The sequence below is a fragment of the Mandrillus leucophaeus genome, unplaced genomic scaffold, assembly GCF_000951045.1.
Source record: "Mandrillus leucophaeus isolate KB7577 unplaced genomic scaffold, Mleu.le_1.0 Scaffold301, whole genome shotgun sequence".
Classification (NCBI taxonomy): domain Eukaryota; kingdom Metazoa; phylum Chordata; class Mammalia; order Primates; family Cercopithecidae; genus Mandrillus; species Mandrillus leucophaeus.
This window is the reverse complement of record NW_012103155.1, coordinates 3222436-3237782: the sequence shown is the minus strand read 5'-3', so window position 1 is coordinate 3237782 and position 15347 is coordinate 3222436. Positions and strand designations below refer to the sequence as shown.

The 15347-nt window shown below is 44.4% G+C and overlaps 1 protein-coding gene across 2 annotated transcripts in view; it reads left to right on the top strand.

The window, feature by feature from the left end:
• Nucleotides 1–14410: 14410 nt before the first annotated feature.
• GAB1 (GRB2-associated binding protein 1) overlaps nt 14411–15347 on the top strand; it is a 128841-nt gene continuing 127904 nt past the window's right edge. For both annotated transcript variants that reach the window (XM_011987158.1, XM_011987157.1), the window contains exon 1: nt 14411–14909. In XM_011987158.1, the coding sequence (XP_011842548.1) occupies nt 14838–14909 (72 nt within the window). In that variant the 5' untranslated portion in view covers nt 14411–14837. The remainder of the gene's footprint in view (nt 14910–15347) is intronic.

Genomic DNA, 15347 nt, shown 5'->3' with positions numbered 1-15347 from the left:
CAACACCCGGCTAATTTTTTTGTAGTTTTAGTAGAGACAGGGTTTCGCCATGTTGCCCAGGCTGGTCTCAAACTCCTGAGCTCAGGTGATCCACCTGTCTGGGCCTCTCAAAGTGCTAGGATTATAGACGTGAGCCACCTCACCCGGCCATTAGCTCTAATTAGTGCAAAACAACTTTTGCAGTGAAGACGGTTAGACACTGGGTTTAGGAAATTATACTTTTTAAAGCAGGAGGGTTTGGAAGTCTGGGATGAAAGAGCTGCCACTCAGAAGTGTCCCCATTGCAACAAAATATTGCTGGATCTTCTGCAGGCACTTCTGGATTCTCATTCTGCACCTTGGATTCTCATTCCTATTTAGAATTATCATCTCATTTTCTCTCATGCTTCCTGACCTCAGCTCTTTGTAGATTTATAGGTCCACAAATATCCAGGTCTATTCTGATCAGCATTTGTTTTAAACAACCTGGAGGAAGGCTAAGAAGGGTCCACACCATGATCCAAGAGAGTGCTATGCCATCATGGCCAGGTCAGTGAGGCCAGAGGCAGCGGAGGTCATCTGCTCAAGTAGACAAGAGCAGCTCTGGGTTGAGTCCTCTATCTGTATAACTGGGTTCCCCATTCTTACCTCCTGGGTCACTGAAATTTATACCATCAGTTACCCCAATCTCAATTATTCCATTTGGTTTGCAATTTAGCTTTGCTCCTGGCTACAGATTTCTGATACCTCCTAAAACCTATTTCAGTTTAAATGATGTTAGTACATTTTTTAAAAGGAATTCCGAGAAAATAGAAATAGATTTATAAACAGCCTTTCATAAGAATAGCTGTTGCCAGTTCAGCTGCCTCACCACAATACAGCCTTCCAGATATTGGGCAAGATCTGATACCCAACTAGAACTCTGGTCACTGAGTGAGTATAACCCCAGACTGGGTTTCAAATAAGCCTAATCATGTGAGGGTGCAATAGAGCAAAATTTTCAAATATGTGGATGAAACAAAGCTAAAAGAGATGGCTAATATGATGGAGAATTTTAAAGGCTTTTGAGAGCTTAAAAGGCTGGCTCAAGAGCAACAGAATGAAATGTAACAGCCCTGAGTTTGGGTTCCAAATACCATCTCATAAATACAGATGATGGAAAAATGGCTTGACTATTTTATGTGAAGAGGCTTGGGTGTTTTTGTTGATCATAAGTTCAGTATAAAGTGACGTAGTTGCTCTAAAAGCTAATCCTCCTGTAGGCTGCATTAATAGGATTGTGTCCAAATCACATAAGGCAATAATCTCAATATACTTACCTTCAACTGGTCAGGCAGCAGCTGGCTATTCTGTTGTGACCTCCTTTCTACAAGAGGGTCATTAACAACCACAGACAACACAGGGGAAGGAGAAGTCTGGGCTTTCCATCGTACAGGGAATTGTTGGGATAACTCTTTAGCCAGAGCAATGACTCTATATCAAAATTAAAACTCTTTTGGTTCAATAAATAGTTCACTTGGTTTAGGCAAAAATGGGGCGTGGATCCTAATGATATAGAAAGAGCTGCCATTCAGATGAAATGCACAGGTATTGCTGAGCTCGTTGTTTATCTCTGGCATCTGCTCTGGTTCTTTGCTTCCCATAGAGTGCTGGCTTTAAATATTTTGACTATCACCCCTGGAAACAGGAATGTCTCGTACAATCCAAGTTAGGAATATTGCTGAGCTTTAGTAAAGGTGACAGCCAGGAAACGGAATGTCATTGGGAAGGCTGGCAATATTGGCTCTTAGTTTCTCCCTTCTGTTTCATTCTTCTTTGTTTGTATGAGACAGCTTTCTCCAGACCCTACTCCGCTCGTCAGAACCTGGCTTTCACTCAATCCTGGTTCCAAATTCCCAATAGAAGGAATTTTTCTGGCAGAGTATGGGTCAAGTGCCTTCCCCTATCAACAGTGGCCAAGTGGGTAGAGTACCTTAGGTAAATATGGCTGCTAGAAACCCACTCCTGTGGATTGAGATGGGGATGATTAACACAGTCATTCCATGGCAGCTAAATACCCCAAAACTTTTTATATAAGTTTCTTAATTTTCTTTGATGTCACAGGCCCCTTTAAGAAGTTGGAGAAACTTGGCTGGGCGTGGTGGCTCATGACGGTAATCCCAGAACTTTGGGAGGCCGAGGTGGGCAGATCACCTAAGCTCAGGGGTTCAAGACCAGCCTGGCCAACATGGCGAAACCCTATCTCTACTAAAAATACAAAAATTAGCTGGGCGTGGTGGCGGGCACCTGTAATCCCAGCTGCTGGAGAGGCTGAAGAAGGAGAATCACTTGAACCTGGGAGGCAGAGGTTGCAGCAAACTGAGGTTGCACCACTGCATTCCAGCCTGGGCAACAGTGCTAGACTCCATCTCAAAAAAAAAAAAAAAAAAAAAAAAGGCCAAGCGCAGTGGCTCATGCCTGTAATTTCAACACTTTGGGAGGCCGAGGCAGGTGGATCACAAGGTCAGGAGTTCGAGACCAGCCTGGCCAATATAGTGAAACCCCATCTCTACTAAAAATACAAAAATTAGCTGGGCATGGTGCAGGTGCCTGTAGTCCCAGCTACTCGGGAAGCTGAGGCAGGAGAATCGCTTGAACCAGGGAGGCAGAGGTTGCAATGAGCCCAGATCGTGCCACTGCACTCCAGCCTGGGAGACAAAACCATACTCCGTCTCAAAAAAAAAAAAAAGTTGGAGAAACTTATCTTTTCCTCCACACAAAACACACACACACACACACACACACACACACACACACACACAATTTTGTCCATGCTTTTATAACAGGTTCCTAGAACCTTGAAATGCATTCACTGATCCCAGAATAAGAAACCCTGACCTATAGAATGAAATACTTAAGGGAGAAAATATGATTATCTGCAATCAAATAGCTAAAGAATGATTGGGAAAGGTGATGACAATTTGGAAATGTATACATAGTAAAAAACAAAAACTGGAATGCTATGTAAAAATGAAAACGTGGTTCTCTCTGGAAATGGTATAATGAATGACTCCTATTTTCTTTTGTTTGTTTGTTTTCTTGCTTGGTTTCCAATTATACTCCTGAGAACATATCTGGCTACTTTTAAGATGAGATAAAGCATTTTTTAAATAAAAGAAACTAAGTTTTTAACTGTCCTAGACAGAGTTTAGAACAGTGGGTGGAGTTAACAAGAACACAGATTGTGACTCAACGGTACTGGTTGTCTCAGGAATAATCACATTGTCCCTGTATCTATCCTTGCCCTACTATAATCTGTTCTCAAAAGTCAGTTGTGTTAAAACGTAAAGTCAGAGTAAGTCTCTCTACTCAGAACCCTGCCAAGGCTGTCCAGCTTACTCAAGGTAAGAGCCAAATTGCATTTGCCTACAAGGCTTCATATGAACTTGTTTCTGTTATGCCTCCTACCTCATCTCCCGTAACTCTCCCTCCAGCTCGTTTTGATTCCTCTCTGTTCCTTAAATTCCATCACTTCCTTATGTCTTTGCAAATGGCATGTTCTCAGTGAGGCTCACCCTATTTTAAATTGCAATCCCCCTCCCCAATCACCACTGTTACTCTTCACGCACCTTACTCTACTCACTTCCTTTTTCCCACCGGACTTATCACCTTCTAACATACTAATGTAAATTACTTTCTGATGTCTTGCTTATTACCTGTTTCTTCTAACCTGAATGTAAGCTCCATTGATCTGTTGTCTGATTTGCTGAATGCTAATCACCTAGAATAGTGTCTGACTAATAGTAAACACTGAATGGACCTGTGTTGGAGGGAGGGAGGAAGAAAAGTGGAGTAAGCCAGAAAAATAGAGCAAAGGAAAGAGGAAGGGAAAGAAGACTGCAAGTGGTTGAGCAGAGAAGGAAATGCTTTCACAGAGAAGGAATTCCTAAAATGGGGAGAAGTACGGCTTGGATAACTTCAAAGTTTTACTGCAAATCTAAGATTCTATAATGATAGGACTCTTCCCTTCTCCATCATAACTCAGATTTTTACTTAGATTTATTGCTTGCCACATGTCTTACATGACAGGAAGATAACTCACTCAGGTCACATTAAATAAAAAGAGAGGTTTTAACTTAACAGGTGAAATTTCATGGACTCAGGGGTAGAAATTCCAGTGTGTTCCCTGGCAGGGCTAAAACCAGGAGGGCCTCTCAGTCCTGGTGCTTCATGAGCATTCATTTCTTCCTCTCAGCAGACATCTCATTTCTCCTTACTGGAGAGCCACAGGACCTCCCAGCTCCCGGACCCATCACTAACAAACTAGACTCTCTGTCTCAATTCCAAATTCTTCAAGTTTCAGAGTTTCTTATTCTGTGATCAATGGTTACATTCAACATTCACTGATTGGCTGGGCACAGCTTATCAATTGCTTTCCCATAGTTCAAGTGATGCTGTCACCAGAGATAACAGCATCAGAGAGTGAAACTATGACCAAAGGGTCCACCCTGCTGGGGTCGTGAAGGGAGGACACACACGGGCTGAACAGGCAAATTGGCTAGCACACCAAGGCACCATCCCACTGGAATCTAACTGCATTAACATTCTGAACAATCTAATTGCACTTCCAAAGCAATTTCCTGTCTGGAAGAGGTTGCTGATTTCTTTGAAGCTAAAATAGGCACATCCTTCACTTATAAAAATAATAAACAGCTTTCTGAGAAACTTCTAAGGAAATTTTTCTACCACCTGGAAAAGCACAGTGAGAGGATTCATCTCCCAGAATAGGAGTGGCAGAGAATTTACCCTGAAATAGAGCTGACAACATTTGCAAAATTCTCCAACATGATCACAGACGTAAATATAACTGAATTTTTATTATGAACAAGCTTTTCATTGAGGTATAACATATAGAAATCTGCACAAATCGTAAGTGTTCAACTGGCTGATCTTTCCAAAAGTAAACAAACCCATGTAACCAGCACCCAGATCAAGAGATCAACATTACCATCCTATTATCTGCAATCAAATAGCTAAAGAATTATTGGGAAACTCCCCAGCCCATCCACACACCCAAAGTAACCATTCTCCAGATTTCCAGAGAGTAGCATTGCCTAAAATTCCTGTTTCAATCTTTTACCTTTTTTCCCCTAGTTGGGTTGACTTATCTTTTTATTTTTTAAAGCAATTTTATCGAGGAGTAGTTGACATTCAATAAAGTGCAAGTATTTAAAGCATATAATTTGATAAGTTTTGGCATAGATACCTACCGCGAAACCATCACCACAATCAATATAGCAAATATATCTACCCCTCCCAACCCAGGCAACCACTGATCTATCTTCTGTCATTACAGATTAGTCTGTATTTTCTAAAATTTTATGTAACTGGGATCCTACAATATGTCCTTATTTTTGTCTGGCTTCTTTCATTCAGCATCATGATTTTGAAATTCATTCATGTTGTTACATGCAGCACAAGTTCATTCCTTTTTATTATTGAGTAGCATCCCATTATATACCACACTTTATTTTTATCCACTAACTTGCTGATGGGCATTTGGGTTGTCTCCAATCTGGGGCTATTTAAAATAAAGCTGTTATGAACATTGTGCACAAGTCTTTGTATTGACATATGCTTTAATTTACCTTGGGTAAATATTTGGGAGTGGAATGTCTAGGTCATATGGTACGTGTGTGTTTAACTTTATAAGAAACTGTCGGCCGGGCATGGTGACTCACGCCTGTAATCCCAGCATTTTGGGAGGCTGAGGCGGGCAGATACCTGAGGTCGGGAGTTCAAGACCAGCCTGACCAACTTGATGAAACCCCATTTCTACTAAAAATACAAAAATTAGCCGGGCACGGAGGTGTATACCTGTAATCCCAGCTACTTGGGAGGCTGAGGCAGGAGAATCATTTGAACGTGGCAGGCGGAGGTTGTGGTGAGCCTAGATCATGCCATTGCACTCCAGCCTGGGCAACAAGAGCGAAACTCCGTCTCAAAAAAAAAAAAAAAAAAGAAAGAAACTGTCAAAATGTCTTCTATTTCACATTCCCCAAAACAGTGAGTTTTACTTGCTCAGTCTTCTCATTAACACTTGATATGATCAATCTTTTAAAATTTTAGTCATTCTAATATGTGTACACATGTCAAATTATATCTGATTGTGATTTTAATTTGCATATTCTTATGGACTAGTGATTTTGAGCACATCTTTTGATATGCTTGCCATCTGCTTTTTTTTTTTTTTTTTTTTTTGAGACAGGGTGTTGCTCTGTCACCCAGGCTACAGTGCAGTGGCATGATCATCGCTCACTACAGCTTCTAACTCCTGGGCTTGAGCAATCCTCCCACCTCAGCCTCCCGAGTAGCTGGGACTATAGTCACATGCCACTACACCTGTTTAATTTAAAAACTTTTTTTTGTAGAGGCAAGGTCTTACTATGTTGCCCAGGCTGGACTCACACTCTTGGACTCAAGCAATCCTCCCACCCCAGCCTCTCAAAATGCTGGGATTACAGACGTGAGCCAACACACCCAGCTTGTATTTGTTGTTGTTGCTTATACAAATCTTCTACTCATTTTTAAGTTGGATTGTTTGTTGCTACGTTTTTGAGTTTTATAGTTCTTTTTTTTTTTTTTTTTGAGACGGAGTTTTGCTCTTGTTGCCCAGGCTGGAGTGCAATGTTGTGATCTCAGCTCACTGCAATCTCCACCTCCCAGGTTCAAGCAATTCTGCCTCAGCCTCCCGAGTAGCTGGGATTACAGGCATGCGCCACCATGCCCGGCTAATTTTGTATTTTTAGTAGAGACGGGGTTTCTCCATGTTAGTTAGGCTGGCCTCGAACTCCAGATTTCAAGTGATCCACCCTCTTTGGCCTCCCAAAAGTGCTGGGATTACAGGCATGAGCCACTGTACCCAGCCTGAATTTGTATAGTTCTTTATATATTTTTGTAGTTTTAGTACAAAAAAATCCTCACTGAGGATCACACAGTGTTGAAATAGCTCCTCTTCTCCCCAGCCAGAACAGAAAATACCATAATGCACAGAGCATTCATGAGTTCATTGAAGGATTTTGTCTCAGTAGTGGTGGAAAGTTAGCCCTAGATTAAATGATGCTGTGGTCCTGCCTAAGAAAAGGTGAAAACGTAATAGCAACACCCCGTAAAATCAAATTGTTTTCAAGTAACTATGTCCCAGAACAAAGCTCAATACATTTATAGAAAAACAAAAATATCCAACACCCAACAAGATAAAATGTAGAATGTGCGATATCCAATCAGAGATTAGCAAGAGTTAGGTAAATATGGCCCAAAATGAGTGGGGGAAAAAATCAATCAATTGAAGCCAATTTAGAAATTAGAAGCCAATTTAGAAATTACAGATGATGACATTAGTGGACAAAAACATTAGAACAGTTATTATAGCTATATCCCATATGTTCAGAAAGCTAGAGGAATGACTTAGCATGGTAAGTAGAGACATGGAAGATATTAAGAAGACCCAAATTAAATTTCTTTCTTTCTTTTTTTTTTTTTTTGAGACGGAGTCTCGTTCTTGTTGCCCAGACCGTGTCATTGCACTCTTGTCGCCCAGAGTGCAGTGACACGGTCTTGGCTCACTACAACCCCTGCCTCCTGAGTTCAAGCGATTCTCGGGCCTCAGCCTCCCAAGTATCTGGGATTATAGGCATGTGCCATCATGCCCAGCTAATTTTTGTATTTTTAGTAGAGAGAGGGTTATACCACGTTGGCCAGGGTGATCTCAAACTCCTGAGCTCAAGTGATCTGTCTGTCTCGGCCTCCCAAAGTGCTGGGATTAAAGGCATGAGCTACCATGTCTGGCTCATAATTTTGAGTTTAAAAGAAAATTGAGTTAAGTAAATATAAGTTTTAATTTAATGGAATATTTTTGCTTATGCAAAAGAGAAAAAGAATAGTTTAAATTCAAGAAGTGTGAAAAGGCAATAACTATATAAAATAGCTCTAATCCTATTTTATATATAGTGTTTTCATGTCACAATTACAAAGGCATTAGTTTATGTTTTTAAATAAAAACTCTCTTTTAGCCCACTTCATAACCTAAATTTGGGAAATTAAGTTTAGAGACAAAATTATGTAGCTTAGGCAGTGATTCCATAATTTGTTTACATCTATCATAATCTACCCTGTAATGATGGTAATTGAAATGTTGATGAAAAGAGGCAAATTCTGTAAAATGTTTGAAGAGATTTATTCTGAGCCAAATATGAGTGACCATGGCCCGTGACACAGCCCACAGGAGTCCTGAGAACATGTGCCCAGGGGGGTCAGGGTACAGCTTGGTTTTATATATTTTAGGGAGGTATGAGACATCAATCAAATATGTTTAAGAAATACATTGGTTTTGTTCAGAAAGGCGGGACAACTCAAAGCTGGGGGCAGGTAAGAAGGGGTGCTTCCAGGCTATAGGTAAATTTAAGCATGTTCTGGTTGACAATTGGTTGAGTTTACCTGAAGACTTGGGATTAATGGAAAGGAATGTTCAGGTTAAGATAAAGGACTGTGGGGGCCAAGTTTTATTGTGCAGAGGAATCTCTCAGATAGCAGATTTCAGAGAGAGAGAGATCAGGTTGTAAAATGTTTCTTTTTTTTTTTTTTTTTTTTTGAGACGGAGTCTCACACTGTTCCCCGGGGCTGGAGTGAAGTGGTGCAGTCTCGGTTCACTGCAACCTCCACCTCCCAGGTTCAAGTGATTCTCCTGCCTCAGTCTCCCAAATAGCTGGGATTACAGGCGCCTGCCACCATGATCAGCTAATTATTTTTATTTTTATTTTTAGTAGAGACGGGGTTTCACTATGTTGGCCAGGCTGGTCTTGAACACCTGACCTTGTGATCCACCCGCCTCAGCCTCCCAAAGTGCTAGGATTACAGGCGTGAGCCACCGTGCCCAGCAGTAAAATGTTTCTCATGGGACCTAAAAGGGTGCCTGGCTCTTAGTTGATTATCTCGTAGATCTGGAAAGAAAGGAAGGAAAACAAAGAGGGAAGGGAATTCTCTATAGAATGTGGATGTTGCCGACTACAGACTCTGCAAGGCAATTTTGAGGAATGGCAAGGAAATATATTTTGGGGGTTAAATATTTTTTTCCTTGTCTCATAATGTTATCCCAGAGTCAGACTGAAAAGTCAGTCATAATATATAGGGTCAAATAAAACCTGTCTGATGAGAATTGATGGTTTGTAGGGCATGACTCCCTAGACTCCTTAGGTAGGAATTTGGGCAAGATAAAAAATCAGAGCTTAGTCCTCAAAAATATCTTAAAAATAAGCAATATTTTGTTCTTTTGCAAAGGACCATTTTCACATTATACCAATATAAATCTTATTGCAAGGATATTTTCATTTTGAGATTCAAACACAACTTCCTTATAAATGATTAAATGTGTAAACATTTCAAATTCTAAAGTGTAGGTGGGACCTTTGAGAGATAATTATTAGGTGAGTGCAAAAGTAATTGCAGTTTTTGCACTGTTGGAATTTGCCATTTGATACTGAAATACATTCTTAAATAAATGTGGCTATGTTATACATCATTTTAATGGGCACTTCTCTCTTTATTTATTTATTTATTTATTTGCTAATTACTTATTACTTGCTATTTATTTTATGTTTTTTTAGACTATGGAAATGATGTCAGACAAAAAGCAAATTTAAGTGATTTTCTTATTTGAGTTCAAAATGGGTCATAAAGCAGTGGAGACAACTTGCAGCATCAAAGTATTTGGCCCAGGAGCTGCTAACGAAGGTACAGTGCAGTGGGGGTTCAAGAAGTTTTGCAAAGGAGATGAGAGCCTTGAAGGTGGAGAGTGTAGTGGCTGGCCATCGGAAGTAGACAATGACCAATTGAGAGCAATCATCGAAGCTGATCCTCTTACAACTACATAAGAAGTTGCCGAAGAGCTCAACATTGAGCCGTCTGTGGTCGTTCAGCATTTGAAGCAAATTGAAAAGGTGAAAAAGCTCAATAAGTGGTTGCCTCATAAGCTGACTGAAAATGAAAAAATATCATCATTTTGAAGTGTCATCCTCTCTTATTCTATGCAACAGTGAAGCATTTCTCAATTGGATTGTGATGTGCGACGAAAAGTGGATTGTATACGACAACCGTTTGACAACCAGCTCAGTGGCTGGACGGAGAAGAAGCTCCAAAGCACTTCCCAAAGCCACACGTGCACCAAAAAAATGCCATGGATACTGTTTGGTGGTCTGCTGCCAGTCCACTCCAGCTTTCTGAATCCCGGCAAAACAATTACGTCTGAGAAGTATGCTCAGCAAATGGATGAGATGAACCGAAAACTGCAATGACTGCATCCGGCATTGCTCAACAGAAAGGACCCAATTCTCCTCCACAACAATGCCTGACCCTACATCAAACAGCCAACGCTTCAAAAGTCGAACGAATTGGGCTATGAAGTTTTGCCTTATCCACCATATTTACCTGACCTCTCGCCAACTGACTACTGGCGAGCTTCTTCAAGTATCTCGACAACTTCTTGCAGGTAAAATGCTTCCACACCAGCAGGAGACAGAAAATGCTTTCCAAGAGTTTGTCAAATCCTGAAGCACGAATTTTTATGCTACAGGAATAAACAAACTTATTTTTTGTTGACAAAAATGTGTCGTTATGATTCCTATTTTGATTAATGAAGATGTGTTGGAGACTAGTTATGATGATTTCATTTCTAAAATATATACATAGAGACATATCTATCTTCAACGTCTCTTCAACCTGGATTTAATTTCCAGAAATACAAGCCTAAAACAACTCAGTAGAAGATAGGAAAAACACTTAAAGATTTCTTACATAGGAATGAGGTAACTGAATGCCTTATTTGAAATAAAGAAAAAGTTATTGGAAATTCCCAAAGCTAAATAATACAAGATATATTACAATTTTCCATTTACAAAGGACTTTATAACACGAGTGTAGGAAGTGGTCAGTTCGCTAAAGCCAATAGTTAACTATTCAACAATACTAGTCTTACTAATGCTAATTATAAATACTTTTGGCTCAATGTAGATACACACTGCCTATGGGAGAAGTGGAAAACAAATTTGATGGTTTATTTTCATTTGGAAAATTTGTGGCATGATTTATGTTCACATACCTAAAAAGAAGTGCTTTGGTTTATTAGCTGCCATAAAAATTACACTTGCTTATGTTTCAGAAAGAACATTAAGAAACACAGCAACAAACAGCAAAAATCCTACAATATCTAATATGTGCCTGATATTTAAAACTACCACTTCTTTTTTCTTTCTTTCTTTTTTTTTTTCTTTTTTTCGAGACAGACTCTTACTCAGTCACCCAGGCTGGAGTGCAGTGGCCCTGTGTCGGCTCTCTGCAACCTCCCTGTCCCGGGTTCAGGTGATTCTTGTATCTCAGCCTTCTGAGTAGCTGGGACTACAGGCACGCACCCACCACACTCGGCTAATTTTTGTGTTTTTAGTAGAGACTGGGTTTTCACCACATTGGCCAGGATGGTCTCGACCTCCTGGCCTCAGGTGACCTGCTCACCTAGACCTCCTAAAGTGCTGGGATTACAAGTGCAAGCCATCACGCCCAAACAACACTGCCATTTTCCTTTTTTTGTTTGTTTGTTTTTTAGAGACAGAGTCTCTCTCTGTTACCCAAGTTGAAGTGCGTGGCCTTATGTCGGCTCTCTGCAACCTCCCTGTCCTGGGTTCAAGCCATTTTCCTGCCTCAGCCTCCCAAGTAGCTGGGACTACAGGCACGTGCCATCACATCCGGCTAATTTTTGTGTTTTTAGTAGAAACTGGGTTTCACCACGTTGGCCAAGATGGGTCTCGAACTCCTGAACTCTAGTGACCTGCTCACCTAGACCTCCCAAAGTGCTGGGAATACAAGCGCGAACCATCGCGCCGGACCAACCGACCAACACTACCATTTCTTTCTTTCTTTCTTTTTTTCTTTTTTTAGAGACGGAGTCTCACCCTGTCGCCCAAGCTGAAGTGCAGTGGCGCGATCTCGGCTCACTGCAACCTCTGCCTCCCTGGTCAAGTGATTCTGCTGCTTCAGCCCCCGAGTAGCTGGGACTACAGGCGCACGCCGCCACGGCTAATTTTTTGTATTTTAGTAGAGACAGGTTTTCACCGAGTTGCCCAGGCTGGTCTCAAACTCCTGAGCTCAGGCAATCCACCCACCCAGGCTTCCCAAAGTGTTAGGATTACAGGCGTGAGCCACCGCCGGCCAACACTACCATTTCTATTCATTAAACTTCTGCAAAATCGGTGTTACAATTCCCATTTCACATATCAGGAAACTGAGACTCAGAGATATTGTGTAGTTTACCCAAGGTCACGACTACTCACTTGATGACCTGAAAAGTGCATCCATCTACTCACTTGATGACCTGAAAAGTTCAGCCCTTGTGATACTGTTAAGTACGTGACAAAAGATGAAGGTCTCTAAACCCCAATGGGAATCAGCCTTTCTCCGATTTTTTTTTTTTTTTTGAGACTGAGTCTCAATCTGTAGTTTTGTTGACGCTTTATTTGCTTACTACCCTATGCCACCACCTCCATATATGCAGGGACCTTTGTCTTGTCACTACTCCAGCACCTAATTTCTTATTACAATCATCTAACATTTTCAAACTCAGAAGAGCTTCAGAATATGAATGTTGTGTTAATAAGAAAATGACTGAAGTTATGTCTTTCCAGAAATGCTCATTTATCTCCTCATATTTTTAGCACTTTTATCTGATTATATTATCTGCTGAAATTTGCTTTGGGGCTTTTTCACAAATAAATTGGAGATGTTTTTATTACAGAATCATGTTAAACTCAGGACCAGGTATAATAATTGTGTAACACACAAGTAGGCAAATAGAACTAGGGGACCCAGTAAATTTCTTTCTCTCTCTCTCTCTCTTTCTCTATTTTTAAACGGAGTTTTGCTCTTGTTACCCAGACTGGAGCGCAGTGGCGCGATCCCGGCTCACCGCAATTTCCGCCTCCTGGGTACAAGCGATTTTCCTGCCTCAGCATCCCGAGTAGCTGGGATTATGGGCGCGCGCCACCACGCCAGGCTAATTTTTGTATTTTCAGTAGAGACAGGGTTTCTCCATGTTGGTCAGGCTGGTCTTGAACTCCCGACCTCAGTTGATCCGCCCGCCTCGGCCTCCCAAAGTGCTGGGATTACAGCGTGAGCCACCGCGCCCGACCGAGTTTCCCTCTTTTAGTCCAGCATCCCAACAGTAGATTTCAAACAAATACAAAGTTAAGTGCAATAGACAACAAATGGAAGGAGTGTGAGACTTCAAAATGTCCCAGAGATAGGACCCAATCAAATCCTTGGCCTCGCCAAGCGTCCCCATCACTCTGGCAGAAGAGCTCCAGAGACCAGCCCAGGCCAGCCCAGGGTTCCCATCTGTCCTCCCCTCCAAGCTGGTAGCTCCCGCGCCCTCTTGTTCTGTCCTTTAATCTCGCGTGGCGGGGACCAGCAGGATGGTGGTCTCCCGGCGGTTTTGTTTTTCAGGCTCTCAAGTAAAGAAAACCCCCGAAACTCTTGATCTGGGGCACAGCACAAGCTCCGAACCGACACCGGGCTGAGTCAAGATGGCAAGCCCCGGACTGAACATTCGAACGTCCCTCGGTCCTCCCCGCGCCCGAGCCCCGGCGCCTCCGCCCTAGCCGAGGCCTCTGCGGTCTTCCCGGGCGAGGAGCGGACTGGGGGCCGCCGGACGGCGGAGGACCCTGCTCCTGCTTTCCGAACTACAGATCCCAGGGTGCCTCTCGGACTCGCGCTCCCTCCCTCCATTGCTCCCTCCCTTCGTCCGTCTCCTCCCCCAGCCCTTGTTGTTTTGGCTGGAAGCGCTCCGGCGGAGTTTCAGAGAAAGTCTGGGCAGAAACCAGAGCCGGGCCTGAACGTGGGAAGGGGAGGAGGAAAGGGAGGAAGAGGGATCCCGGAGGCCGGGAGAGGGAGGGATCGGGATCTGGGGCCGAGCCGCTCAGAACCTGCCGCGCGCCCCGGGGTGGGGGAGGCGGCGGGGGAGGAGCGCCAGAGGACGGGACAGCGGGATCCCTCCCAGGAGCCAAGTCGCCAAGCGCCTCGTTCCTCCGCCGCTCCCCGCCCTCTTCGGCGGCAGCTAGAGCGGACCCACCCTCCAGCTTGACCTGCGACCTCCCTGCGCCCGCCGCTCAGAGACGCCCCGCGCTTCGCCGCCAACCCTGCGGCTCCCTCTGTGACCCGGGACCAGCCCCGCGCCCGCAGCCCGTAGGCGGCTCGCGGCTTCCCCTTTCCTCGGCGTTCCCCGAGTGCCGCGAAGTGACCCACCCTCCCCCAAGGAGAGGGAAGGAGGATCGCTCCGGGCGCACCGAAACCGAGGGCGGGCGGGCGAGCGGGAGTGGGCACCGCGCGGGGGTGTGTGTGTGTGTGTGTGTGTGTGTGTGTGTGTGTGTGTGAACAGCACTGTGTCTGTTTCGGAAAGCGCTCTGGGGAGGTCTTGTCCCTAGGGGGCGGAGCGCCAGGGACCGAGGCTCCGGCTCCGAGTCGGGGCAGAGTCCCGCTGAGTCCGAGCGCTGCTGAGGCAGCTGGCGAGACGGCACGTCTGGAGGCGAGGCGGGAGCACTGAAAGGAGGCCGGCGAGCCCGCTACCCCGGCTCGCTTTCTGTTCAGGTTCGTGGGCCTGCAGAGGAGAGACTCGAACTCGTGGAACCCACGCACCGTGGAGCCTGTCCGCCCAGTCCGTCCGGGGTGCGCGACAAGGAGAGCTAGGTTCTTGCCGCTGCGCGCTCGACAGGCGTCGGCTGTGTCGGGAGCGCGCCCGCCGCCCCTCAGCTGCCCGGCCCGGAGCCCTAGACGCGCGCACCATGAGCGGTGGTGAAGTGGTCTGCTCCGGATGGCTCCGCAAGTCCCCCCCGGAGAAAAAGTTGAAGCGTTATGTAAGTACAGCTGTGGGCACCACTCCGCGGGCCTCGGCGTCCACACCCCTTCCCAGTCGGCTCGCCGGCGGCTGCAGCTGGCCGAGCGCGGGGTTGGTTCTTAAACAAATGCCGGTCTCTTTCCCCTTGGCCCCTACCCCTGGCGGTCTCGGGACCCGGGTGCCTTGCACTCCCTCACCCCCAGTCATCCACTTGGCTAGACAACTTTCTTCCTCCAGGTTCTAGACAGCCTGCTTTGCGGACCTGCTCTCCCCATAAAAGGGCCTAGACTTCCAGCTAAACTGCTGCGTGCTTTTCTTCTTCCTTAGGAAGGATGGGGTGCGATGGAGAGAGGAGCCTTCTTCCTGCTTTATCCCTGCATCTGATTATTGTGCTGATGTGTGCTAAAGTTCCCGCACCGGGAAAACCGCCGAGGTTTTAGGGCTCACTAGCCCTTTC